The 15601-nt window shown below is 42.1% G+C and overlaps 1 protein-coding gene across 3 annotated transcripts in view; it reads right to left on the reverse strand.

The window, feature by feature from the left end:
- Positions 1-15601, reverse strand: part of KHDRBS2 (KH RNA binding domain containing, signal transduction associated 2) — a 650233-nt gene that overhangs the window by 281198 nt on the left and 353434 nt on the right. For all 3 annotated transcript variants that reach the window (XR_012243878.1, XR_012243879.1, XM_073626718.1), the window contains exons 5-6: positions 12437-12564; positions 3586-3778 (exon numbers count right to left, since the gene is read on the reverse strand). Coding sequence is in view for 1 of the 3 variants with exons in the window: in XM_073626718.1 (XP_073482819.1) it covers positions 3586-3778; positions 12437-12564 (321 nt within the window). In the remaining 2 variants the exon portion in view is untranslated. The remainder of the gene's footprint in view (positions 1-3585; positions 3779-12436; positions 12565-15601) is intronic.

Raw genomic sequence — 15601 nt, forward strand, 5'->3', positions numbered from 1 at the left:
CCACCATAATGTCGCAGTCCCAATAAAAATTGCTGATCACCGCCATTACTAGTAAAAAAATAATAATAATAAAAATGCCATAAATCATTCCCCTATAATGTAGATGCTATAACTTTTGCGCAAACCAATCAATATACGCTTATTGTGATTTTTATTACCAAAAATATGTAGAAGAATACATATCGGCCTAAATTGAGGAAATAATTAGCTTTTTTAAAAAAAAATTGGGGATATTTATTATAACAAAAAGTACAAAATATTGTGTTTTTTTCAAAATTGTCATTCTTTTTTGTTTATAGCGCAAAAAATAAAAAACGCAGAGATGATAAAATACCACCAAAAGATAGCTCTATTTGTGGGGAACAAAGGGACGTCAATTTTGTTTGGGTAAAACATTGCATGACCACGCAATTGTCAGTTAAAACGACGCAGTGCCGTATCGCAAAAAATTGCCTGGTCATTGAGCAGCCTATCTCTAGGCAGTGGAAGGTAGTGGAATTTTTTGAGTTTTCAAGACTATAGTGAAAGTTTCTTAATAATGTAATTTAATTTTTTTTTGCAGTAAGAAACATCATGCGTGAGCAAATACACAAAATGCGTTAAGCAAAATAAAATATAAAGTCTCCCTTTTCATAAACAAAAAGGGATTTGTCATCTCCCTTTAAACAGAGATGATAATTCTTCAATTAAATTACCGACTGTGACAGACCTAGCCGGGAGAAAGAGTTTTGGAGGGGACTGTATGCTAGCCTCTTTCCGATCGATCGTGGGCCCTAGCATTTGGGGGAATGGTGCTCTTTGTGAGCTGTATGCCTGGGGACCCTTGAGGCGGTATTACTGTGGATTCGGGTCCTGGTCCCCCAGGACACACAGACTCTGGGGACCCTGGATTTGCCATATTATAAATAGTGGCTGATTCATAATGCTGGGAAAGATACTGTTAGGAGATGCTGATGGAAATTGCAACACCTGTCTGTCTGTTGTCTGCTAAAATGTGTATTGTAAGTCTACTATGGGATCTAAGAGTCATTAGATTCCCATTGTTGTTTGTGTTAATTAACTCTGCTATTGTGTGAAGAAAAGTCTATGTTGATTGTGATAATGTTGATTGGATTTTCTGAACTACAAGACGGCCAGTCTGGCCTAAAGGTCATGTCTGAGTCATCTAGGCTGTCTAAAGGGATTAGTTAATTAGCTCATGTTAATTAGGTTAATTAGGTTAATTAGGTTACAGCTGTATTGTTAGGGTAATATGAGCAGGAGGTCTGCACCTCCTCTTTTGTTGTATAAATAAGACTATATTCCTGTCAATAAAGAGAGATTCCTGTTTGAACTTACATACAGCCTGCCTGGTGTTTGTTCTGAGCTATCACAACTGGACTAGAACGGCACAGAGCTGTAGTTCTAGTCTCGGAGCATTGGATGACCGAACCATCAGACGTTGCAATCTGATTCAATAGCTGTAGAGGAGTGTCGGGAGAGTGGAACCGAGCGAGCAAGGGGCTCGTTACACCGACCCTTAACCTAAACACAAATAATGAACCGGAAGAAAGATCTACATAACAAATTCACAAGGAAAAAAATTGTATGCAAGCAAATGTGTACAATACAATTTTTTTGCATGAATTATCTGCAATACAATATGAAAATCCAAAACAATCTCCACAGATCAAATCCTAAATCTGGTTTGGCAATATTAACAAATACATGTGTAGCGCTGGTAGATTTGCGATCTACCATATGTTAGGTAAATTTAGTTTGTTAAATAGGTTAAGTTTGCCTCTGTTCCAGCTTGGCTGACGTTGTGTGTGTTTCCATACTGACCGGTTGTTTGTGTTAATTAACTCTGCTATTGTGTGAAGAAGAGTTTATGTTGATTGTGATTATGTTGATTGGATTTTCTGAACTACAAGACGGCCAGTCTGGCCTAAAGGTCATGTCTGAGTCATCTAGGCTGTCTAAAGGGATTAGTTAATTAGCTCATGTTAATTAGGTTAATTAGGTTAATTAGGTTACAGCTGTATTGTTAGAGTAATATGAGCAGGAGGTCTGCACCTCCTCTTTTATTGTATAAATAAGACTGTATTCCTGTCAATAAAGAGAGATTCCTGTTTGAACTTACATACAGCCTGCCTGGTGTTTGTTCTGAGCTATCACAACTGGACTAGAACGGCACAGAGCTGTAGTTCTAGTCTCGGAGCATTGGATGACCGAACCATCAGACGTTGCAATCTGATTCAATAGCTGCAGAGGAGTGTCGGGAGAGTGGAACCGAGCGAGCAAGGGGCTCGTTACACCGACCCTTAACCTAAACACAAATAATGAACCGGAAGAAAGATCTGCATAACAAATTCACAAGGAAAAAAATTGTATGCAAGCAAATGTGTACAATACAATTTTTTTGCATGAATTATCTGCAATACAATATGAAAATCCAAAACAATTTCCACAGATCAAATCCTAAATCTGGTTTGGCAATATTAACAAATACATGTGTAGCGCTAGTAGATTTGCGATCTACCATATGTTAGGTAAATTTAGTTTGTTAAATAGGTTAAGTTTGCCTCTGTTCCAGCTTGGCTGACATTGTGTGTGTTTTCATACTGACCGGTGGGTGTCGCTGTTATCACTGGCCAGTGTTGGAAAGGCAATGTGTCGAAGCGTATGGATGCTCTTCTGTCCCGGAGACAACTCGGTGGAGGTGGTCCTCCGAGTTGCATTATGGGCGGGGGTATTTATGGGACAGACGCCATATTGTGTTTTTTTTTTTAGCCACCTGCTGGCCCTCCTGGCCGACAGGTATGCGTTAGAGAGCAATCTCGTTGTCCTCCATTCCGGAGGCCCACGCCGCTGCGGCGCAGGGGTGGGCCCAGAAGCTTGTCTGGGGCCTACCACAGCAGCCGAGGAATGGTCCTGAGCTGTCTATCCAGAAGGGAAGAAGCTGGACAACCGAGGAGATCCCAGGGGAGGACCCGTCATGGAAGGATCATGCAGCGTGCTGGTCTGGAGAGGGGCCTGGTGACTCGGTTGGAGGATGTATCCTAAAAGTAACTATACAGCATAGTGTTGCCGGGTTGGCTTAAAGGTTCAAGCACTGCGACTGACATTCACCGTAAAACAGATACATCCTGTGGCAGAGGATCGTACAGGTTTATCCCAAACAAGTCTGTGGCAGAGACTTTTGTTCGTGCTACGTACTGGCTGCTAGGCAAGTGAGAAAGGCCTATCCAGGTGAGCAAAGAGTGTGTTCCACGAGGGGAGTGCATTCCATTGTAATATCCAGATTCTACCAGAACATTTGTCAAGAATCTTACAAGAAGATATTTGAGTTTCTTCTGTGGTTTCCCTTCTGCCTCTTTCCTGCTACTTCTTTAGTAAATCATTTAATAAAGCATTGTAAACGTATTCAAGTGTTGGTGCGTGTATCGTTCAGAGGTAAACTCAACGGAACCCTAGACCCGGTGCCGGTAAAACAGAGGGAAGGAGAGTGAAGGTAACAAGTCCGCTTAAACCAGCAGCTCCATTGAGAGTTAGTGCTACACATGAACACAAAAAACTAGTTTAAATAAACTTCAAAAAACTTACATAGTCATCATAGGTCTCAAGGGTAAGAGGTGGTGCCCGATAGCCAGGGACACCTGAAGCTCCTCGCCCCCGCACTGTAGGAAGACCACGAGCTACTGGTGGCAATGGTAAAGCCCCACGTGACACAGGTGAACCTCTGGGTACTGGAGTACCTCGTCCTGGCACAGAAGGTGGAATGGCACCTCCACGATTCCTAAAAAAAGAAAAGTAATTAGGTGGGCCTACATTAAAAAGGAAATTAAAAGGTTAAAAAAGCCACATGAGCACCCCTAATTTGATTAACATTGGATAATTACATATGGTTCAACCATAACTGATAATAAATGAGTCTCCACAGCCCTGATTATTATAAAAATCCGGGGGCATGATCATTGTTGTCTTAATGCAACACCCAAATGCAAATTGCCAAAGTGCTATCATGAGTGTCCTAAATATCTACATGGGAGAATGATTTTATCATCTTTAAATGGCTGTATTATGCACTTTTGGCACCAATCAAGCCTTTTTTGAGTTCCCTCCTAATTGTGTACTTTTGTTTATTGGCACGCAAGCATGTCCAACCTAATAACAATTCCCTCAGGAATTGTTTCTATACTGACAAATCACTATTTATGCAAAAAACTGCCTTCAAAATATTAGCATCAGAACTTTAATTCCTAGATTGTAAGCTCTAACGAGCAGGGCTCTTTGATTCCTCCTGTACTGAATTGTATTTGTACTGTCTGCCCTAATGTTGTAAAGTGCTGCGTAAACTCTCGGCGCTATATAAATCCTGTATATTAATAATAATAATAATAATTTGATTATTGTTTGCAATTTCTTGGCTTTGTCATTTTGCTAGCAACATTTAGATAACGTACACAGTAGAGTATGTACGTTTTGTGCTGCCCTAGGCCTGACTAAACTCATGCACCCCCTATTATTATTATTATTATTATTATTATACAGTATTTATATAGCGCCAACAGTTTACGTAGCGCTTTACAACTTGAGGGTAGACAATACAAATACAATACAATTTGATACAGTAGGAATCAGAGGGCCCTGCTCCTTAGAGCTTACAATCTAAGAGGGAAGGTCAAGAGATACAAGAGGTAATAACTATGGGTGATGTGCTGATTGAGAAGATAAATGTACAGTTGTTAGGTGGGGGCAAGATAGGCTTCTCTGAAGAGATGAGTTTTCAGGGATCGTCTGAAAGTGGATAAAGTAGGAGAAAATCGGACGGATGGGGGTAGAGCATTCCAGAGGATGGGGGAGGCTCTGGAGAAGTCCTGAAGGCGAGCATGGGATGAGGTGACAAGGGAGTTTGAGAGCAGGAGGTCTTAGGAGGAGCGAAGAGAACGATTAGGTTGGTATTTTGTGACTAGGTTAGAGATGTTAGCTGGGGGCCAGGTTGTGGATGGCTTTGTAAGTTATAATTAGTATCTTGAATTTAATTCGGTGACTGAGTGGCAGCCAATGGAGAGATTGGCAGAGGGGTGTGGCAGACGCTGAGCGGTTTGTGTGGTGGATGAGCCTGGCAGCAGCGTTCATGATGGACTGAAGTGGGGATAGTCTATTTAGAGGTAAACCAATGAGGAGGGAGTTGCAGTAGTCGAGGCGGGAGATGACCAGGGAGTGGATTAGAAGCTTTGTGGTGTCATTGGTTAGGAAGGGGCGTATCTTGGAGATGTTGCGAAGACTGAGGCGGCAAGCTTTGGATAGTGATAGAATGTGGGGTCGAAAGGTTAGTTCAGAGTCCAAGATTACACCTAGGACCTTGGCGTGGGGAGATGGGTTGATAGTTGAGCCGTTGATCTTGACAGGGAAATCAGGGGAAGTGGCACCTGAGGGAGGAAATATCATGAGCTCGGTTTTGGATAGATTGAGTTTGAGAAAGTGATGTGACATCCAGGCTGATATGTCTGCTAGTAAGTTGGTAATGCGTGAGGAGACAGATGGAGAGAGCTGGGGGGTGGAGAGATAGATTTGGGTGTCATCAGCGTAGAAATGATATTTAAAGCCGTGGGAGGCAATCAACTGACCCAAGGAGGTGGTGTAGATTGAGAAAAGGAGAGGTCCAAGAACAGAACCTTAGGGGACCCCAACGGAAAAAGAAAGAGGAGAGGAGGAAGTAGAGTTGTAAGTGACACTGAAGGAGCGGTGGGATAGGTAGGATGAGAACCAGCGAAGAGTACAGTCATGGAGACCAAAGGAGTGGAGTTTTTTGAGGAGGAGGGGGTGGTCCACTGTGTCAAAGGCAGCAGAGAGATCCAGGAGAAGTAGTACACCCCCTAATTTTAATATGACCCACCCCTTCCTGTCAAGGCCACACTCCTTGCTGTTTAACCAGTTACCAACCGGCCCATAGCCAAATGATGGCTGCAGGGCGGTTGGATAACTCTGGGAGGGTGTACAGTGACATCCTCCCAGAATCCTGCTCTCGCACGCCCCCTGGGGTGCGCACCCAAGAACATCCGTGACCGCTGGATCCAGAGGACCCGGCGCATCATGAATCATGGTAAAGGGCCACTAATCGCGGCCCTTTACCATGTGATCGCTCCGTCAAATGACGGAGCGATCACATGTAAACAAACAGGCGTCATATCATGACACTGGTTCCTCTATCCCCTCTGTGTACCGATCGGTACAGTGTAAGAGGAGAGAGGGAGAGATCGGATGGCAGCAGCGCTGTGAGCTGGATCTGTAGTGCCCACATTGCAGTCACATCCATCCATCCATGCTCAGCCATGCCTCCATGCTCTGCAATACCCTGCAATACTCTGCACTACCCTGCAATACTCTGCAATGCTCTGAAATACGCTGCAATACTCTGCAATACCCTGCAATACTCTGCACTAGGAATGAGCTTCGAGTTCGAGTTGAACTCATGTTCGACTCGAACATTGGCTGTTCGCCAGTTCGCCGAACAGCGAACAATTTGGGGTGTTCGCAGAAAATTCGAAAGCTGCGGAACACCCTTTAAAGTTATTGTCATAAAAAGTGTTTGGGGACCTGGGTCCTGCCCCAGGGGACATGGATCAATGCAAAAAAAGTTTTAAAAACGGCTGTTTTTTCGGGAGCAGTGATTTTAATAATGCTTAAAGTGAAACAATAAAAGTGTAATATTCCTTTAAATTTCGTACCTGGGGGGTGTCTATAGTATGCCTGTAAAGGGGTGCATGTTTCCCGTGTTTGGAACAGTCTGACAGCAAAATGACATTTCAAAGAAAAAAAAAAACTACTTGTGGCTATTAATGAATTGTCGGTCTGACAACACACATAAAAGTTCATTGATAAAAACGGCATGGGATTTCCCCACAGGGGAACCCTGAATCAAAATTTAAAAAACAAATGGCGTGGGGGTCCCCCTAAATTCCATACCAGGCCCTTCAGGTCTGGTATGGATTTTAAGGGGAACCCTGCGCCAAAATAAAAAAAAAATGGCGTGGGGTCCCCCCAAAAATCCATACTAGACCCTTATCCGAGCACGCAACCTGGCAGGCCGCAGGGAAAGAGGGGGGGAGAGAGAGCAGCCCCCCGCCTGAACCGAACCAGGCCACATACCCTCAACATTGGGAAGGTGCTTTGCCGGGTGGTTGTGGGGGTCTGCGGGCGGGGGCTTATCGGAATCTGGAAGCCCCTTTAACAAGGGGACCCCCAGATCCCAGCCCCCCATGTGAATTGGTAAGGGGGTACAAAAGTACCCCTACCATTTCACAAAAAACTGTCAATAAATGTTAAAAATGACAAGAGACAGTTCTTAAATAACGGAGGGCGGGGCACCCTGTGACCCCACCCCCCTCCGACGCACGGGGACTTCCCTGTGGCATTCCCCGTGATGTCAGAGGGGGATGGGGTCACCCGTTATGTAACCCTGCAATACTCTGCAATACCCCGCAATGCTCTGCAATACCCTGCAATACCCTGCAATACTCTGCAATACAATACCCTGCAAAACTCTGCAATACCCTGCAATACCCTGCAATGCTCTGCAATACCCCACAATACTCTGCAATACCCCGCAATACTCTGCAATACCCTGCAATACTCTGCAATACCCCGCAATACTCTGCAATACCCCGCAATACTCTGCAGTACCCTGCAATACCCCACAATACCCTGCAATAACCTGCAATACCCAGCCATACTATGCAATACCCAGCCATACTCTGCAATACTCAGTGATACCCAGCCATACTCTGCCATACCCAGCCACACTCTGCAATACCCATCCATACTCTGCAATACCCAGCCATACTTTGCAATACCCAGCCATACTCTGCAATACCCAGCCATACTTTGCAATACCCAGCCATACTCTGCAATACTCAGTGATAGCCAGCCATACTCTGCCATACCCAGCCATACCCTGCCATACTCGGCCATGCTCAGCCATGTTCAGCCATACTCACCCATACTCGGCCATACCCAGCCATGCTCAGCCATGCTCGGCCATACTCGGCCTCTGTATGTGGCCAGGCTGTGGAAGTCTCACACATGTGGTATCGCCGTACTCAGGAGGAGTAGGAGAATCTATTTTGGGGTGTCATTTTTGGTATGTACATGCTATGTGTTAGAAATATTGTATAAATGGACAACTTTGTGTTAAAAAAAAATGCGTTTTAACCACTTCCCACCCACCGGCTGTCATATGACATCCTTGACTTTGTGCGGGGATATCTGAAGGATGCCTGCAGCTACAGGCATCATTCAGATATCAGCTTTTTCAGCAATTCCCTACACCATAAGAACAATCATAGTGGCTATTCCACTGCTTGATCATTCTTACAGGAGATGAGAGGGGACTTCCCCCCGCTCACGCTGCCCTCCGTGCTTCTACCAACTTACCGCTACGATCAAAGCCAGGATCTTTTTTTTATTTTTTTATTGCAGGCTTCCCAGCCTAGAGGTGAGATGTGGGGTCTTATTCACCCCATATCTCACTGTACAGAGGACCTGTTATGCCATATTCCTATTACAAGGGATATTTACTTTCCTTGTAATAGGAATAAAAGTGATCAAAAAATGTATTTTTTGGAAAAAAGTGTCAAACTAAAATAAAGTAAAATGAACAAAAAAATTTTTTAAAGTGCCCCTGTCCCTGTGTGCTCGCATGCAGAAGCGAATGCATACGTAAGTCCCGCCCACATATGAAAACAGTGTTCAAACCACACATGTGAGGTATCGCTGCGATCGGTAGAGCGAGAGCAATAATTTCAGCCCTAGACCTCCTCTGTAACTCAAAACATGTAACCAGTAAAAAATGTTAAAGCGTCGCCTATGGGGATTTATAGGTAGCGAAGTTTGGCGCCATTCCACGAGCGTGTGCAATTTTGAAGGGTGACATGTTAGGTATCTATTTACTCAGCGTAACTTCATCTTTCACATTATGCAAAAACATTGGGCTAACTTTACTGTTTTGGTTTTTTTAAAGCACAAAACTGTTTCTTTTCCACAAAAAAGCGTTCAAAAAATTGCTGTGCAAATACCGTGTGAGATAAAAAGTTGCAAAGACTGCCATTGTATTCCCTAGGGTCTTTGCTAAAAAAAAACATATATAATGTTTTGGGGTTCTATGTAATTTTCTAGCAAATAAATGATGATTTTTACATGTAGGAGAGAAATGTCAGAATTGGCCTGGGTGCTCCAGAACGCCTGAAGGTGCTCTCTACATGTTGGGCCTCTGTATGTGGCCACGCTGTGTAAAAGTCTCACACATGTGGTATCGCCGTACTCGGGAGTAATAGCAGAATGTGTTTTGGGGTGTAATTTGAGGTATGCATATGCTGTGTGTGAGAAATAACCTGCTAATATGACAATTTTGTGAAAAAAAAAGAAAAAAAAATCTTGATTTTGCAAAGATTTATGTGAAAAACTTAAAAAAACTCACCATGCATCTTTCTAAATACCTTGGAATGTCTTCTTTCCAAAAAGGGGTCATTTGGGGGGTATTCATACTTTTCTGGCATGTTAGGGTCCCAAGAAATTAGATAGGTTGTCAGTACTTCAGGTGTGATCAATTTTCAGATATTGGCACCATTGCTTTTGGACTCTATAACTTTCACAAAGACCAAATAATATACACCAATTTGTACTTATTTTTACCAAAGATATGTAGCAGTAGAAATTTTGGCCAAAATGTATGAAGAAGAATTACTAATTTGCTAAATTTTATAACAGAAACAAAGAAAAATTTTTTTACCGACTTTTCAGTCTTTTCTTTTATAGCGCAAAAAATAAAAAACCCAACGGTGATTAAATACCACCAAAAGAAAGCTCTATTTGTGTGAAAAAAAGGACAATAATTTCATATGGGTACAGTGTTGTATGACTGAGTAATTGTCATTCAAAATGTGAGAGCACCGAAAGCTGAAAATTGGTCTAGTTAGGAAGGGGGTTTAAGTGCCCAGTTGTCAATTTAAGATCCGCCCTGAAATTTTTGAGTGGGGACACTAGTTCTGAGGGCCTGGGGGGGTGAGCAATGGATTCCCTTAATTTGCAGAGATTTCCTCTCACTTCCTGTTTGGCTGTGGGGCAAGATGTGAAGGAAAATCTCTTGACAGGGGTTATAACCCATCCTTACTCTATCCAAAATGAAAAAAAAAAGTGTTGCCTATAGTTCTATTTAAGCACACATTTCTGATAATTTTATGGAGAGGACTAAGAAGATATAACTATGCCAATGGTGCAGCAGAAAACATATAGCACAGTGAGGAAAATTTGTGGCCCAGGATGACAGGACAGTCAAAATTAGAAGCGGCATTCCCCCCCTCAGTTGCGGATTGCCAGCCATCCGCATACCGGAAGCAGTGAGGCCACTTAATGGTGGCGCTAGACTAATTTGCCTTTCAGCCTAGCCCGCCCCATAAGACTACACTAATGCCCTGTACACACGGTCGGACATTGATCGGACATTCCGACAACAAAATCCTAGGATTTTTTCGGACAGATGTTGGCTCAAACTTGTCTTGCATACACACGGTCACACAAAGTTGTCGGAAAATCTGATCGTTCTGAACGCGGTGACGTAAAACGCATATGTCGGGACTATAAACGGGGCAGTAGCCAATAGCTTTCGTCTCTTAATTTATTCTGAGCATGCGTGGAACTTTGTGCATCGGATTTGTGTACACACGATCGGAATTTCCGACAACGGATTTTGTTGTCGGAAAATTTTATAGCAAGCTCTCAAACTTTGTGTGTCAGAAATTCCTATGGAAAATGTGTGATGGAGCATACACACAGTTGGAATTTCCAACAACAAGGTCCTATCACACATTTTCCATCGGAAAATCCTATTGTGTGTACAGGGCATAACAGTGTAGCGCAAGCCAGCGGGGACTCTTTCCATGCTGCTCCCCTGCAAAGTGCTGCCCTAGGCCTGGGCCTTGTTGGCCTAGGCCAGGATACAGCGTTGAACGTACAGCCAGCATATTAGAACTAAATCTACATATATCTAACCTCTTTACAATATTTACTCAATAAGCATCAAAAATATTAAAAAGAAGAGTTTAGCAAAAACTTTTTAAAGTGTTATATTAGGCTGAGCATGATTAACTATGGAATTGCAAAACGTGCTTATAATTGCATCTTCACTAATGACACTTAACAATTTGTGACCAATCTTTCAGGTCACTGTGGGGGGCAGAAGAGTCAGCTTGCATTTTAAAGCATTTTGAGCTGTAAATGTTTAGCTGTTGATCCACTTGCTAGATCACATTGCCATCGTGGTTCAATAGGATATTTTACCTGAGCTCAGAGAAATAGTGTGCATGAGTTTTGGAAAATAGCATTTGAAAGTACACCGTAAAGACCATGCAGTTCAAAGGCTAATATTTGCATAACATAAGGTATCTATATTAAGTAAGCCCGGGGGCCACCACATGTCATGAGGAATCCGTCTTTTCTTTTACACGTTTTAGCATTGGAAAGAGCTTGGAAGAAGCCACTTCTGGCACACTCTGCTCTAACAAAGGAGTGAAATGTGCTGCATTGAAGTAAGATAGGAAAGCAGAACACAACATTTGAAATAGCTTGCAGTTGCTCCCACTGCCCACTGTCAAGAAAAACACATTTAAAAAGTCATACTAGTGGAACATTTTTCAGGGCTTGTAAATTATGCTGTGTAAATAGGTGTGTAAATTGGCTACAGCAAGTGGTGAATTGGGATCTGCAGATTCTGAAACCATTTGGAATTAAAGCATTGTTTCAGTGTGTTGGAGATCAGGTCACTCACGTTTATGATTTTACTGTAGCTCCTGAAAATATCCAGATAGTATATTACAGGTCTGTCACTTCTCTCTTAAGGAAACCATAGAGAGAAACCAGATTTTTAAAAAATCTTGTGGAATCAGGTGGAATTTTCTGTTATCGATGCATACCACACAAAAATGTCAAATGATTTGTTACTGAAAGTCTTATGCCGCCTACACACGATCGGAAATTCGGCCAGCAAAAGACCGATGAGAGCTTTTGGTCGGAAAATGCGACCATGTGTATGCTCCATCGGACTTTTGTTGGCCGAATTCCAGCCAGCAAAAGAATTTTTCGGTTGGAAAAAGTTTTTATCTGAAAATGTGGTCGTCTGTAGCAATTCCGACGCGCAAAATTCCTACGCATGCTTGGAAGCATTGAACTTAATTTTCTCGGCTCATCGTACTTTTGTACGTCACCGCGTTCTTGACGGTCGAAAGTTCAGCGAACTTTTGTGTGATCGTGTGTATTCAAGCCAAGCTTGAGCAGAATTCCATCGGAAAAACAATCCAAGATTTTTTTGACGGAAAATCCGCTCGTGTGTACGCGGCATTAGAGGTGCAATAGTGAAAGTAAAACAACTAAAAATGAATTGCAATCAATGAGACATTACCTGACAGTTATAGTCGGAACTAATCTTATTGCTCTACTCCTTGTTACTTTACTTCGATTGGAGTCTTCAGAACCATTTAAATAGGAAAGCTCTCTTAACTGTTCTTGCCGAATTTCATCATTATAATCCTGAAAAGTAGAAAACAGAGATGGTAATAAATAATGATGCTAAGTAGCAAAAGATCTCTCAAAAGCTTGGTGCTTTTTTATATAAGAATTTTGGCCATACTATTTTCTAGGTGATTCAGAAAATATTTTGCAAACTTTGCATGGTCCAATTTTCTCCAACAGGGAAAAATTCCAGAGTGAAAGAAACTTCCACTGTTATGCCCCGTACACACGGTCGGATTTTCCGACGGAAATGTTTGATGGGAGCTTGTTGTCGGAAATTCCGGCCATGTGTAGGCTCCATTGGACATTTTCGATCGGAATTTTTGTCATACAAAATTTGAGATCTGGATCTCAAATTTTCCGACAACAAAATTCGTTGTCGGAAATTCCGATCATGTGTACACAATTCTGACGCACACAGTACCACGCATGCTCGGAATCAAGCAGAGGAGCCCCACTGGCTATTGAACTTCATTTTTCTCCGCTCATCGTACATGTTTTACGTCACCGTGTTCTTGATGTTCGGAATTTCTGACAAGATTTGTGTGACCATGTGTATACGAGACAAGTTTGAGCCAACATCCGTCGGAAAAAATCCATGGATTTTGTTGTTTGGAATGTCCAATTGTGTGTACGGGGCATTAGAATGCATCCAAGCAATGTCAGCAATTTGTAAACTAGAGAGAGTCAAAAATTATTTTGCACTAACCCTGACAAGCACTGAAAAAATGAAAAGCTTTATCAATTCCTATTAATATTGCATTCACAAGTAACTGTCTAGTGTTTACAAATTTAAAAGGTTGTATATATCTAGTGAGCACAATGAGACATTTGATTAATCAGATGTATTGATTACAATTATATTTATTTCTTGGCTCACATGTATTTTATAAAAAAAAGGGAAGACAAGAATACAAAACACCATTGTGTAGTGTATTAAACAGAAAGCAATTACTAGATGGGTAAAACTACACGCACAAAAATGAGGTGTGCTAGACATAATAGTCTGGGTCGTTTGGAAGCTTCCCAGCTTCCATGGGACCCAGACTATTATGCCTAGCACATGCCATCCTTGTGCGTGTAATTTTAGCTATTTAATAAATGCTTTCTGCTTAATACACTACACTGAGGGGTTTTGCGCTCTGTCTTTCCTTTTGTTTTTTAAAATACATGTGAGCCAAGAAATAAATATAATTTTAATCAATACATCTGATTAATCAAATGTCTCATTGTGCTCACTAGATATTTACAACCTTTTAAATTTGTAAACACTAGACAGAATGTGAAATGCACTTTTATACACTTTCATACACATTAAAAAAAATAAAAAGTAAAATAAAAAAATCATACAATCCCATATACCCAATCCTATACCCACAGTTGATCCAGAGGAAGGCAAAAAACCCCCAGAAAAGCAGGATCCAATTTGCTACAGCAGGGGAAGAAATTCCTTCCTGATCCCAGAGAGGCAATCGGATTTTCCCTGGATCAACTTTACCTATAAATGTCAGTACCCAGTTATATTATGTACATTTAGGAATGAATCCAGGCCTTTCTTAAAGCAATCTACTGAGCTGGCCAGAACCACCTCTGGAGGGAGTCTATTCCACATTTTCACAGCTCTAACGCCCTGTATACACGGTCGGATTTTCCGATGGAAAAAGTGCGATCGGATTGTGTTGTCTGAAATTCCGATCGTGTGTGGGCTCCATCGGACTTTTTCCATCAGAATTTCCGGCACACAAAGTTTGAGAGCAGGATATAAAATTTTCCGACAACAAAATCCGATCAGTTAAATTCTGATCGTGTGTAAACAAATCCGCTGCACAAAGTGCCACGCTTGCTCAGAATAAATTAAGAAACGAAAGCTATTGGCTACTGCCCCATTTATAGCCCCGACGTACGTGTTTTACATCACCACATTCAGAACGATCAGATTTTCAGACAACTTTGTGCGACCGTGTGTATGCAAAATAAGTTTGGCCCAAAATCCTTCGGAAAAAATCTGATGGATTTTGTTGTCGGAATGACCGATCAATGTCCGATCGTGTGTATAGGGCATTACTGCGAAGAAACCTTTCCGTATTTGGAGATGAAATCTCTTTTCCTCTAGACGTAGTGCCCCCTTGTCCTCAGTGTTGACCATAAAGTGAATAACTCAATACCAAGTCCTATATGGACCCCTTATATATTTATACATGGTGATCATATCCCCCCTCAACCACTTGCCGACCGCTGCATGCCGATATACGTCGGCACAATGGCAGAGGTGGGCAAATGGGCATACCTGTATGTCCCCTATAACTGGGAGGGTTAGCGGGCGCGTGCCTGCCGCGTACAGCGTGACTGCGGGATTGGCGGACTCGATGTCCGCCAGTCTCCTAGCGATCGTGTCATGGAGCCTCAGAATGGGGATGTGCCTATGTAAACAAAGCATTTCCCCGTTCTGCCTTGTGTCATGACAGAGATCACTGCTCCCTGTCATCGGGAGCAGTGATCACTGTCATGTGAGTTGTAGCCCATCCCCCCACAGTTAATCACTCCCTAGGACACACTTAACCCCTTCATTACCCCCTAGGGGTTAATCCCTTCCCTGCCAGTGTCATTTACACAGTAATCAATGCATTTTTATAGCACTGATCGCTGTATAAATGATAATAGTCCCAAAAATGTGTCAAAAGTGTCCAATGTGTCTGCCATAATGTCGCAGTCATCATAAAAATAGCAGATCGCTGCCATTACTAATAAAAAAAATAATAATAAAAATGCCATAAATCTATTCCCTATTTTGTAGATGCTATAACTTTTGTGCAAATAGGCTTATTGCAATTTTTTAACCAAAAATATGTAGAATACACAGACTAAACTGAGGAAAACAATTGTTTTTCTATATATTTTTGGGGGATATTTATTATAGCAAAAAAGTAAAAAATATTGCGTTTTTTTCAAAATTGGCGCTCTTTTTTTGTTTATAGCACAAAAACTAAAAATTGCAGAGGCAATCAAATACCACCATAAGAAAGCTCTGTTTGTGGGAAAAAAAAGGACGTCAATT

This window comes from Aquarana catesbeiana, linkage group LG04, assembly GCF_042186555.1.
Source record: "Aquarana catesbeiana isolate 2022-GZ linkage group LG04, ASM4218655v1, whole genome shotgun sequence".
NCBI classification, from domain to species: domain Eukaryota; kingdom Metazoa; phylum Chordata; class Amphibia; order Anura; family Ranidae; genus Aquarana; species Aquarana catesbeiana.